The sequence below is a fragment of the Dromiciops gliroides genome, chromosome 2, assembly GCF_019393635.1.
Source record: "Dromiciops gliroides isolate mDroGli1 chromosome 2, mDroGli1.pri, whole genome shotgun sequence".
NCBI lineage: Eukaryota > Metazoa > Chordata > Mammalia > Microbiotheria > Microbiotheriidae > Dromiciops > Dromiciops gliroides.
Window position 1 is genome coordinate 386,214,639 of NC_057862.1, and position 13,548 is coordinate 386,228,186.

Here is a 13,548-nt window from a genome sequence, read left to right on the forward strand (position 1 = left end):
GGACCTTCTTGTGCACGGGTGTATGTTCCATGTATGCACTGACCTGTACATGTTTAGCGATCCCGCGAGCACGTATGTGCAGAGAATGTATAAGCTTCTCCGTGCCGGGATGCGAGAATGGGATCCCGCTAGATGTACGGAGGAGGTGTGGGCGTAGGAGGGTCAAAGGGGTGTATACGGAGCCTGAAGTCCTTGCAGAGCCCTGGCCTCGTGGGTGCCCTTCGAGGGCGGATGGCGGATATATCTCGGGTGGGGTCCCTTATTTGAACAAGGATCCTTGGGGGTAGGACCACCTTCCCTAGCCCCTCCCGGTTCCCCTTCTCACACCTGCTGGGGCGGGGCATCCAGAGAAGGGAGTGGTCTAGCTCTCGGCTCCGCCTCGCGTCCCCTCCCCCTCCTCGGAGCCCGGCGCTGCCAGGGCACGAGTCGGGGCGGAGCCGAGCTGTGCCTAGCCCCCCAGCACGGGGCACAGCAGCGGGGAGGGAGGAGCAGAGCGGAGCAAGGGGCAAAAGCCTGACGCTGGCCAGTACAGCCGGGCACGGCTCGGAGAGGCGAGCGCGGCAGGGCGCATCGCGGGGCAGTGCAGACAATGGGAGCGGCGGAGGCCAGCGCAGCCGGTCCTGGCCGCTGAGAGGGGAATAGGGGGTGCCCGGGGCATGAGCTGAGTCGGGACTTCCTGAGCGCGGGGGCCTCCCCGCCCGGGTCCCTGAGCCAAGCCAGGCCGAGCTGGGGGGGCCATGGAGAGCGCTCCCTGAAGCAGTCTCCGGGGTACGGAGTCCGGCCGGGGGCCCCAGGCCCGCCCCATCTCTATCACCCTCTCCATCCCCATCTGAGTTCTTCTTGACATCCCGCAGAGGCGATGCGAGGCGGAGGGTAATGTGATGATGATGGTGGATACCCAGGTGAGTGCCCTCCGAGCCCCGATTCTTAGCCGGGTCCCCTAGCTAGCCCTACAGTTTTCCCCTCCCCCCAGCCCAACTGGAGATGAGCAGGTAAGGTGGCTGCCGTTAGAGCCTAGGCATCGCGCCCCCAGGCTCAGATGAAAGTGGTCGCCCCTGTTGACCAGTCTAGGGGAAAGAAGGGAGCTGGAGCCTCCAGGTTATCCAAAGTGTGGGGGTATCCAGAGGAGACGGCTAGCAAGTGGATGCGATGTTCTTGATGGTCAGAAGCCGTCACAAAGCAGGGATGATGTGCTATGAGTGGTCCCCTCCTGTAAGCCCGACCGGAATGGGACAGAAATGAGGAGCTGACCTGTGCGCACTGCTTAGGAGGCTGACACATTTGTGGTTAACCAAACAAGGGGCAACGTCTTCCCTGACTCCCCCTTGCCACACAGATGAGGGATCTGCTGGGGGCAGAGGGCCAGATAGAGGCTCAGAATCAGGGGTGCACTGGGGAAAATCTGGAAGAGGGATCTCAGGGGTCCCTGCTCTCTAGGCCACAGGAGGTTCAGAGTTGCTAGTCTTCGGAGCACTCTCGACTCTGATGCTCCACAGGTCAATATCTTCCCCCAAGCCTCTGAAGGAATAAGGATACAAAGAAGGGGGAAATTCCTGTGCAGGACACCCCTCCCCCAATCAGTCCAGGGTAGGTGATCCATTTCCCCAGCATCTCCCTAGTATTTCTATTCTCTGTCACTGGCCAGAGCATCGGGAGTCAAGGGCAATGTCAGATGCAGCTAAGTGATGCAGTGGATTAGCCTCCTGAGCTTGGAGTCAGGAAGACCTGAGTTCAAATCCAGCCTCAGACACATACTAGCTGTGTGACCTTGGGCAAGCCACTTAACCTCTATCTACCTCAGTTTCCTCAAGTGTAAAGTGGGAGAAAGAATAGCACCTACCTCTCAGAGTTGCTGTGAGGATCAAATGAGATAACATTTGTAAAGCTTAGCATAGTGCCTGGCATAGAGTTTAATAAATGCTTTTCCCTTTCTTTCCTCCAATGTAGAATCAGGGCCACATGACAAAAATATCTGAAAGGGAAAGTGGCATCCAGGGCCTAGAGGAGGGATGTGTGTGTGTGTGCCTGTGTGTGTGTGCGCACGCTCGAGAGCGCAGGAGATAGCCTGGCAAGGAATTTTGCCAGATAGGGGAAGATGAAGACTTCCCCCAGAAGGGGCTTCCAGTCTCTCCTCCCTTATGGCAGGGCCGTGCAGAAAACCAGGATACCAAGTCAGGTTCTCAATAGCTTCCTTTTCCCTCCAGCTTTCAGAGCACAGCCCACACAAGATTTATTTCCTTGGCATAAGGTGGAGAATAGAGGGAAAAGCCTCAGCTTCCCAATTTGTAAAATAAAGAGGTGGGGAGACAGAGGTTCAAGGACAATAGGAATCAATCTAATCCAACCCCTTCATTTTATAGATCAGAAAACTGAGGCCCAGAGGAAGGAATCAAGTATTTACTAAGCATTTATTAAATATTTATAAGTGCTTTCTAAATATTATGTCATTTAATCCTTGCAACAACCTTGGGAGGTAGGTGCTATTATTATCACCATTTTATAGTTGAAGAAACTGAGGAAGACAGTGATTGACTCGCCCAGGGTCACACAGCTCATAAACGTCTGAGGCTTTATCTACTTTGCCTCCTAGTTGCCAGTGGCTAATGTAACAGAGTCATGATTCTAACTGAGGTAACTCATATTGTTTTATTTTGTTTTAATTCTTAAGTTTAATTTTCTTTCCACTACAATATTCGAGGGTTCAGAGTTTGGACCAGTTCAATCAATTAACCATTTTGTGTAGAGCACTGTGTTACATGTTGAAGGTCTCTAACATCTCTTCCATCTTAAAAACAAAACAAAACACACACACACACACACCAGTCTATGAAGCTGAGCATCCAGGCCTGGCCTGTTTTCACCCTATAGGAACCTTCATTGGTACAGGGTGGACTGGGATCTTTTTGGTTAGTAGAGTGACTGCCCTGGGATTGGATAAGTGGAAATAAAGGGAGGACTCTAGCTACCCCCAGTTCCTGCCAAGCTTTCAGCTTCTCCTGCTTCCCCAGTCCTCCAGGGAAATGATGCCTTGGTTTTAACTAACGCAAGAACAGGGAGAGGGCAGCAGAGAGGGCCACCTGCAGGGAGAGAGAGGAGGTGGGTGTAGTGGTGCCTTGGAAAGGGAGTCTGTTATCTTGGTCCAATCCACCAGGGGGCGAGGGGCTTGCTCATGCTGACACCATACTCAAAGGCTCCCTGAACAGTGGACAGTCTCAGTCTTGGCCCTGGTTCAGTTCCATCACCCCTCCCCTTACAGGACCATCCCAAGAAGAGGTTATTGTCGTCCCCCGCCCTGCCCCCAGTCAAGGCTGCATCTCAGTCATACTTAGAAATCTTAACCATTCCAAAGTATTGACTTGTTTTGCTTAATTCTATTTATTTGTTACAAGGGATGGTTCTTTGGGAGCACATGTAATGACTGGGAAGTGATGGTGAAGTACAAACAATAAAAGAGTATCTTTAAGACATTTTAAAAGGAAAGGAAACAAGATCTTAACCAGCAATGTTAATACCCAGGAGAGAGGAAACCACATTCAAGTAAAAATTGTGCTGGACTGGAAGTCAGAGGGTTTGGATTTTAGCTCTGCTATTTACAACCTTGGGCTAGTCATTTAACTCTGCCTCAGTTTCCCTATCTGTAAAATAATGGGGGGATGGCCTAGATGACCTCTAGGGTCCCTTATAGTTCTCAATTGATGATCTGGGGATCCACTGTGTGCAGAGCCCTTTCAAGTCACTCTGAATCAATAAAAAAGAAAATCTCTGCTGTTAACCAGCTTTATGTCCTGGCTTAAGTCTCTTCCTTTAGTCTTAATATCTCCATCTGTCATATAAGAGTATTGTATTAGATACCTTCAGCTCCTTTCAGAGCTACGTCTCTAAGTGAAGGTAAGGTATGTAATGCCCATTATGAAAGCAGATATATGGCATCTTAACATTTACAAAGCCCTGAATATCCATTGTTTCATTTGGTAACCACACTGTCTGCAGGGATTTCCCCCACCTAAGTGTTCTAGAACAGTGATGCCCGGTTTTAAATGTCATGGAAAATCCAGAAGCTAAGCTAAACTTAGTTTCACTAAGCACCTACTGTGTGTGAGGCTCTAGGGTAGGAGTCAGAGAAGAGGCATGAAGATAGAAGATGAGAAAGATAGGGTCCCTGCCTTTGGGGGGGCTCTCATCGTGGGATGAGGGGGACCAGATGTGAATGCACAAAGCCACAATGCACAGGGCGGTGTGCTGACTCTGAATGCATGAGCCTTTGGTCCTGTGACCCAAGAGACACAAAGAACAAATGCTTAAGAGGAATCAGAGGAGGAAGGAAAGAACTAGCTGGGGGCACTGGAAAACCAGGGAAGGCTTTGTGGAAGAGTTAGTGTTTGACCTAACCTTTGGTGGATGGGCAAAATTTTAGGCAGGATTGGGCAGGCCAACTAGTGGCCACCAAACAAAATCACCACACACATCAGAAGGGGGCCTGTTGCTGCCAGGGGCCCAAACCCAGTAGCCTCTGTACTTTTAAGTATGGATAAATGCTTAGGTTTGTTTGCAGTTGCTGCTGCAACTGCTGCTGTTGTTAAACATCAACAGGCTTGGGGTACCTTTCGTATTACTTCCTACTCCTTTACAAGCTTCTTTTCCCCACCAGCCACCCAGGGCTGCCAAAATTAAGGGGCCCAGAGTGGTCACTTTAATTTGTCAACCATGGTCTACTTAGAATAGCTTTTTAGGTGCCACTACCTACGGGAAAGGTGGAAGAGAATTTGGGAGCCTAACCCTGAGTTTGGAACATTAGAGTCATTCCTTAGAGAGGTCAGAGCCCCTGTATCCCTTTTGAGAAAGTCAGTAACTAGAGATGAGGATTTTTTGCTCCTCAGTAAGTCAGCAGAGGAGGGATCACCAGAGTCCCAAACCTACAGACATATTGTAGCCCAGGAGCCTGACCAGTGTCCCAATTTGATCACGAATGCCAGGGTGGAGACCACAGGAACAGAGGGACAAAGAGGTCATCTTGTCCAACCCCCTCATTTTACAGAGGAGAATACTGAGATTTTGATTAAATTACTTGCCCAGAGTCACATAACAAGAAAATGCCAGAGACCAGAGACCAGAGACCAGGTCTCCAACACTCCAAACACATTCACTGTTGGAAAGAGCAATGTCCCTACCCTGGGGCCATAGGATCTTTGATTTAGACCTGGAAAAGACCTTAGAGGCCATAAGAGTCTAATCTCCTTCTTTTTATAGATTAGGAGACTGAAACCCAGAGAAGTTAAGTAACTTGCCTAGGGTCACACAATTAGTAAGTGTCTGAGATGGGATTGTGACCAAGTCTCTGAACCCAGGCCCATTGCTCTACCCACTGTACCATGCTACACTGCTTATAAATCTTCCATGGTTCAATATTGCCTTTAGAGTAAAATATGAACTCATAATAGCAGTTAATACTCTCTACAACCTGGCTCCAACCTACCTCTTAAATAAAAATTAAAATACTGATGTTCTTTTCTTTTTTTAATGTCATTGTCACTTTCTACTTCATACTTACCATGTCCTCCGATCCCTTGACCCCTCAGTTCTTTCCTAGACCATCAAACTGGCACTGGCTATTTTCTCTTTCCCTCCCTATCTTGACCTTTTGGGGAACCAGTTTAACTCTACACTGTTTATTTCTCTTGACTCCCTTGCTCCTTTATCCTACTGGCTATCCTGCCCTGACAAGCCCCAGCCCTGGATTTCTCCTATCATCCACTCTCTTTGCTCCTACTCATATACTGCCAAGTGAAATTGGAGAAAATCATGAAACTGGATCCACTACAAATTACATAAGTTCAACTGGGCTTTCTCACTGCTTTAAGACAATCCCTTTGAATGTAGTACAGTGGATTGTGGACTGGCCTGGAATCAGGAATACTTGACTTCAAATTTGGCCTCAGATAGTTGCTGGCTGTGTGACCCTGGATAAGTCACTTAACCTTGTTTGCCTCAGTTCCTCATCAATAAAATGAGCTGGAGTAGTAAATGGCAAACCACTCTACTGTCTTTGCCAAGAAAACCCCAAATGAGGTCATGAAGAGTCAGACACAACTAAAACAATTGGACAACAAATTAACTTGCTATCCCACTCACCACAGAAGCTCTTCCAAAACTTTTGATCCTTCCTCAAACCTCCCATGCCTCCTTCTCTCCTCACCCTCTTAATTGACAACCTTGCCTCATATTTTACTGGAATAATTTACTGGAAAAATTAAGGCCATTCAATGAGAGCTCCCTCTTCTCCCCTCCTCTTCATCTCCTATCACTCACACCTTCTTCAACCATCTCCTTCACCCTTCTCACATGAAGAGGTTCCTGTCCCTTTACTAATGTAAACCTTTTGTATACACAAGTAATCCCATCCTATCTTTTCCAGAAAATTGTCCCCTCTATTTTTTAGTCTCTCCTGACTGTCTGCTTCCCTATTGCCTATTTTTTTCTCTTTTTTTGTGGGGCAATGAGGGTTAAGTGACTTGCCTAGTCACAGCTAAGTGTCAAGTGTCTGAGGCCAGATTTGAACTCAGGTCCTCCTGACTCCAGGGCCACCTATTGCCTATAAACATGCCCATGTCTCCTTCATCCTTAGAAAAAACTTCACTTGATGTATCCATCGATGCTATCATCCCATATTCCTCCCTCCCTTCTGTAACTAAATGCCTTGTCAACACTATCTATGATTAATGCCATCATTTCCTTTCCTTTCCTTCTCTTAACTTTCCACAATCTGACTTTTTTTTTTTTTTTGGTGGGGCAATGAGGGTTAAGTGACTTGCTCAGGGTCATACAGCTAGTAAGTATCAAGTGTTTGAGGCTGGATTTGAACTCAGGTCCTCCCGAATCCAGGGCCGGTGCTTTATCCACTGCGCCACCTAGCTCCCCCCCTGCACAATCTGGCTTTTGATCCCATGATTTGACCAAAACTCTTCTAACCAAAGTTACTGTCTCTTAATTGCCAAATCCAGTGCCTTTCCCTCAATCTTCATCCTTCTTGACCTCTCAACAATTGTTCACATTGTTAATTTCCCTCTTCTCCTTGATATTCTTCTTTCCAGTATTTTGTGACCCTGTTCTTTCATGGATCCCTTCCTACCTGTTGGACCACTAATCAGCATCCTTTGCTAATGCTTCATCCAGACCAATCATACCTGCTAATGGTGGGTGTTCACCAAGGCTCTGTCCCAGACCCTCTTCTCCTTATACACTATTTCACTTGGAAATCTCATCAGTTCCCGTGGATTCAACTATCCTCTCTATGCAGATGTTTCTAACATCTATTTATACACAGCCCTTAACTCCTCTTCTTTCATTTTTTGCATCTATAATTGTCCATTGGATATCTCAAGCTGGATATCCCATACACATCTTACACACAACATATACCCTCACATCTACCCTCGTCCTCCAAGTCACTTAGGCTCCTAGACCATGTGCCACTCTTGATTCTTCACTTTCTCTCAACCCCTACCCCACCCAATATCCAAAGGGTTGGCAAATCCTATCAGTTTTATCTTTGAAACATCTCATGTATGTGCCCCCTTCTCTCCTCTGATACTGCACCCTCCCCAGTACAGGCTGTCATCCTCTCATACCTGAACTATTGAAACAGCCTGCTGGTTGGTGTCAGAGCCTCGAGGCTCTCCCCACTCAGATGTCAAGTGGTCTTCCTACAAGTGCCAGTCTGGGGGGCAGCTAGGTGGCGCAGTGGATAAAGCACCGGTCCTGGATTCAGCGGGACCTGAGTAAAAATCCAGCCTCAGACACTTGACACTTACTAGCTCTGTGACCCTGGGCAAGTCACTTAACCCTCATTGCCCTTAAAAAAAAAAAAGTGCAAGTCTGACCATGCTTAATAAACTCTAGTGACTCTACCATCACCAGGATCAACTATAAAATCCTTTCTTTGGCTTGCAAAGCCCTTTATAACCCTTCTTGTCTTCTGCATCCTCTGCCATGCTTGCCATTCCTCAGACAAGACACTCCATCTCCTGGGGATAGACTCTGGGGATTTTCACTCACTGTCCTCCATGCCTGGAACGTTCTTCCTCTTCATCTCATCTCCTGACTTCCCTAATTTCCTTTGAGTCTCGGCTAATGCTCTATCTTCTACAAGAAAATTTTCCAAGTGTTCTGGGGCCTTCTCTCTGCAATACCCCCGCCTGCCCCATTTATCCTGTATATAGCTTGTTTGCACATAGTTATTTGCATGTTCTTTCCCCCATTAAACTGTGAGTTTCTTTTTTTTTTTTTTTGGTGGGGCAATGAGGGTTAAGTGACTTGCCCAAGGTCACACAGCTAGTAAGTGTCAAGTGTCTGAGGTCAGATTTGAACTCAGGTCCTCCTGAATCCAAGGCTGGCGCTTTATCCACTGCGCCACCTAGCTGCCCCCCTAAACTGTGAGTTTCTTTCTTTCTTTTTTTTTTTTTAAACTGTGAGTTTCTTAAAAGCCGGAACTTTTTTTGCCTTTGTATCCCCAGCACTTAGGATAGTCCCTAGCATAGTAGGTGCTGGATAAATACTTGTTGATTGACTGCTAATTCTTCCTCCCTTGTAACAAATGAACATAGTCAAACAAAATAAGTCAACTCATTGGTCCTTTCTAAAAATAGACGCTGTATTCCATGCCCCTCGTCTACCAGATTTCTTCACCATCAGTCATGATTGGTCACTATATAGACCTTAGGTATGAAATTGTTCAGTATTAGTTTCTGTTACATCTTTGTGATTATCACATAAAGGGTTCTCCAGGCCCATCTGCCTATCCAGTCTTGTTTCATACTACTTAACATATTCTATTCCAACCAGACTAGACTGCTTGGTGTTCCCCAACCACACTTTGTCCTCCCCTGCCTTCATCCATTGGTATTCCTCCACCCATGCCTACCACCTACTATTTCCTCATCTCCTCCAACATTGAAATCCTTCTCTTTTTTTTTTTAATTTTTAATTTTTTTTTTTTGCTGGGCAATGGGGGTTAAGTGACTTGCCCAGGGTCACACAGCTAGTAAGTCAAGTGTCTGAGGCCGGATTTGAACTCAGGTACTCCTGAATCCAAGGCCGGTTCTTTATCCACTGCGCCACCTAGCCGCCCCAAATCCTTCTCTTTTTCAATGCCTAGTTCAAGCACCACTTTCTCCAGGAAGCCTTCCCTGAACACTCTTCCCCCCCAAGTACCTAAAGAAGATGTTTCTTTCCCTCCTTAGGTTTTCCTAGAGTGTTTAGCTTCTTTTCCTCTCTATGTGTGTACACACACACATACAATATACATATACATATACATACATACACACATATAATATGTTGTATCAAATTTATTTATATAACACACTGCACTCCCCTTTCCCCACCCCAAAATGAAAATTAAAACCTGCAAGCAAGCTCTTTGAGGACAAGGGCTGGTTTGGTTTTTTTGTTTTGTTTTAATCATATGCACTGCATATACTATTTGTTGCCTACATGAGAAGACTTACAGGGGCCAGCAGGTGGTGCTCTGACCATCCAGTTATTTGAGTCTCTGTTTTCCCTTGGCCCAGATGGGGCAAAAAGCCCAGGCTTTGCTCTTCGGTTTCTAGTACCAGAGCCACAGCTTGCCCCACCACCTCTCTTGTCCTCAGCAGCCATGGTCAGGAGCATAAGGAAGAATCTCTCCATGGAAGAGACCTCAGAATGAACCATCCCTTGCTCTTCTGTTCTCAACTGTAACATCCCTCACACATGATCTAGGAAAGCATATCATATGGTATAAAGCCTGATTTCTACCCCACAGCACTGGGGATCCTGTAGACTATACAGGAATCCAGGCCTCAGAACAGTCACTGATATCTTCTTCTTCCATCCTCACCCCTTACTCTCAAATGACAAACAAAGCAGGTCTTCCTCCTCTGACTAGTCAGCCAGAAGTGGAGGAGAAAGCCCTGAACTTGGAGTCAGGAAATGGGTTCCAGACCTTTCCCTGTCGCTGATGGAGAGAGAGAAGGAACAAGTACTTATTAAGCACCTAAATGTAATCTCATTTCATCCTCATAATAAATCTCTGGGAGATAGGTGCTATCATGATCCCCATTTTACAGTTGACGAAACAAGGCAGACTGTGGTTAAATGACTTGCCCAAGTTCACACAACCATTACATATCTGAGACCAGATTTGAATTCTGGTTTTCCTGACTCCAGGCTCAGCACTTTATCATTCCATCATCTAACTGTTTCAGTATGTGACCAACCATACTGGGCCTCAACTTCTTTATCTGAAAAATTGGAAAGGTAGGGCGCCCAAGATAAATGTTTACCTATGTATATATGTTTATAAATATAAATTGGTTGGGACAAGGAATTATGGATAGCTCTCTATCCTGTGTGCGTCAGGGGCTGGATATTGGAAAACATACATCCCTGCCTGAGCAGGAGGAGCGATTCTGCAGACCTTTCCTCTTTTTAGCCCCCTAAAACGGGTCAGCCCTGGTGCTACAGCCAAAAGACAGGGCTTGAAACTGAAGAGTGGTGATTATGGAAAGAGAAGTGTAAGCAGGGATAATGATGTGTTAGCCCTTCCACAGTCTCCAGCCTGGATAAGAGCAAGGGAGGGAAGTACAGTACAGTGAGGCAGTAAGGAGAGGGGATGATCGCCTAGAGAAAGGACCCTCATAGCTAAAGGGGAAAGAATTACCTGGGATAGCATTTCCATGTCAGGAGAGAGTGAAGAAAGTAGAAGATGCCCCCGGCTCCCTGCTATAAGATACCCCCACTCTCTTCCAATGGATGCCCTTAAGATCAGAGCAAAGAGGGGAGATGAGGGAGTGTGTAAAAGGGAGGGTGGGGTTCCTGCCACATTTCCCTAAAAATGGCAGGCCCCAGAAGAAGGAAGGTTTCTATGGCAACAATTTTGGGGTAGCCATAGCAACTGAAAAGCCCCCAAAATACCCACTGCTGATTGTTCCACATCGCCAGTTCTGGGAGGGAAGGGAGATAGCAAGTTGGGGTGGGGGAGGAAAGAGGGAGATTTCCAAATGGCTCATCTGCTTCCTTTGTGCCAAGTATAGCAGAGCTGTCTTCCTTAACATGGTCCTCCAGTAGGAGGCTAGAATTGGGATGGCCTATTTCCTTAACACTCCTCTAGATGGGCTTTCAGGAATTTGATTGGGGGAGGGAGAGGAAAATTCAACCCCACCCATACTTGACCAGATGACCCCAGCAAGGCTGAGTCAAACTGCATCAGGGTGGTTGCCATAGTAACAAAGTCCATTTCCTGGATACCTGCCTGGTCAAGGGAACCCTGTCAACATAACAAGGTGGTTTTCCCTTATAGAATAATAAAGGTCAAAGGGCCAAGGGCTGAACACTGGGAACTCCCTGCTGGGACCCTCTCCAGCTAGGCCAGAGGTTTAAAGGAACAAAAACAAACATTCCAGAGTCAATTTACCTTAAAACAACAACAACAACAATAACCTTCTGTAGAATCCCTGTGAAACACTATGTTGGGCTTTTAGAGTTGATAGGGAGACTGAGAAGGTGTGTCAGAACCAGTGTCCCTCCCACTGTGAAGTCTTGATCTCACCTTCTTGGAACCTCATGTCTGTCTTTCCCCTCCTCCCAGTTATGACCTCATTCCCTCACTACAGCAGCTTGGCTTGGAATAAGAGAGTGGGGGAGTATAAGAGTGGGGCTTTCCTGGAGTTCAGAAGGGGAGCCCATAGGAGACAGAAGATCTGGATTCTAGGTCTAGGTCTGCTTCCCTTTTCTGGATCTCCATTTTTCCCATCTTGAAAATGATAGAGTTGTTTCTAGAAGATTTTTTTTTTTAGTGAGGCAATTGGGGTTAAGTGACTTGCCCAGGGTCACACAACTAGTAAGTGTTAAGTGTCTGAGGCCGGATTTGAACTCAGGTACTCCTGACTCTAGGGCCAGTGCTCTATCCACTTCGCCACCTAGCTGTCCCTTAGAAGATTTTCAAGGATCCTTCCAATTGTAGCATTCCATGTGGTGTGCTTTGACCTTTCACCTCTCTGGTCCTGGGAGTTGGTTCTCGAACAGGCCCCTGAATGACCTGACATCTTGCTCAGGACCTCTTTCTCTTGAGGCAGGGTTTCCACTAGGAAGGGAGGAAAGTTTCTCTCCTGGCTTTTCTCCACCCCCAGATAGGTACACACCCTCCTCCCAATGATGTTTATTTATTCATCTTTCACTTTATAAAAATAGTCCTGCGAATGATGTTAGCTGATGTGGAGCTGATAGGGATGAAAGGCCTCTGAGAAGATGTTGGTTTCAGAACCTGTCATGGGAGCCGGGCAAGGTTGAATCAGCAAATGCCCTGGCCTCTTCTTCCCTTCTGGTTTGACCTGCCCCCAAACAAGCACTCACTCAATCAATCAAGCACCTGTGGAGTATGAACGATGTGAAAGCACTGTACCAGATCCGGGGAGAGAGGTGAATAAGTCATATGCACATAGATGAGGGGAGGGATCTATCTGTATATAGGGGAGGGCATGGATAGATTTCAGAGGGTTCAAGAGCATAGATGGGAACAAAATTCATCTTTATTTTCACTAACCTCTACTTGAAATTTAGCATGTCATTCTATTATGTAAGCAACAAATTATTATTCTGGGACCAGGGCAATACATTTCAACAGAATGTCAATGTCCATGAGAAAAAGTTAAGCTATACTATATAATAACTAAACCATATACTAGTTTATATTGTAACATATAATATAAACTATTATAACTAGACAAAATTAAGATGTACTAAGTTCATAGTAGAGTCAGGGAGACAAGATGCATACCAAAAAAAAGGTTAATGATATCAGTAAATTGTGATCCCTGATCACTGACTGGTTTAGACAGTGTGTTCAGTTGGAGTTGAGAAGAGGGAGAAAACATTTTGGGATCAGCTAGGTAATCAAGGCAGGCTTCCTAGAGATGACAAGATATGGCCTGGGCCTTGAATGAAAGGGTAGAATTTAGACAGATTGGGAGGGCATTCTAGGTGGGAATGATGGGAGTTAAGGCTCCAGTGCTAGAAAACATGAGATCAGTCTATAAAGAGCAGAGGGTGTATCAGTGGCCCAGTAGCTGAGAGAAACTTGGAAAGGCAGGTTGGAACCAAATGGGGGAGGGGGGCAGGTGGAAGAGGGAGCTGAAATGTCAGGCTGAAGCACCTTAACTTTAGACAGCAGGTGACTAGGATCCCCTGAAGGTTTATAAACTGAGCTTGATGTGGTAGAAGAGGTACTTCACAAAGATTGGTGGGAGAAGAGCTACCAGGATAGAATGAATGGAGTGGCTTGTGGGTGACCGAGTTTCTCTCTGTCTCTCTTTGAGATCCTCAAGTCAGACTGACTTTGGACCCCTGGGGTGGGAGGTGGTTGGCCAGTGGACCTGCAGAATGTCCCCTGGTGCTCTTAAACTTGCCGAGCGATTTGAGGGGCTCCTCTCTAAGGGTCCCCACTGGATACTGGTCACTCATGCTTGGAGGAGATCCTAGAAATTCCCCGGGGTGAGGGGTGGGGAAGCAAGGAGC

The 13,548-nt window shown here is 46.7% G+C and overlaps 1 protein-coding gene across 1 annotated transcript in view; it reads left to right on the forward strand.

Annotated features, from left to right (window-relative positions):
* The first annotated feature begins 543 nt into the window (after positions 1 to 543).
* The window catches only part of RALGDS (ral guanine nucleotide dissociation stimulator), a 98,775-nt gene continuing 85,770 nt past the window's right edge, over positions 544 to 13,548 (forward strand). Inside the window, exon 1 of the mRNA XM_043984994.1 lies at positions 544 to 902. Coding sequence (XP_043840929.1) covers positions 882 to 902 — 21 coding nt within the window. The 5' untranslated portion in view covers positions 544 to 881. The remainder of the gene's footprint in view (positions 903 to 13,548) is intronic.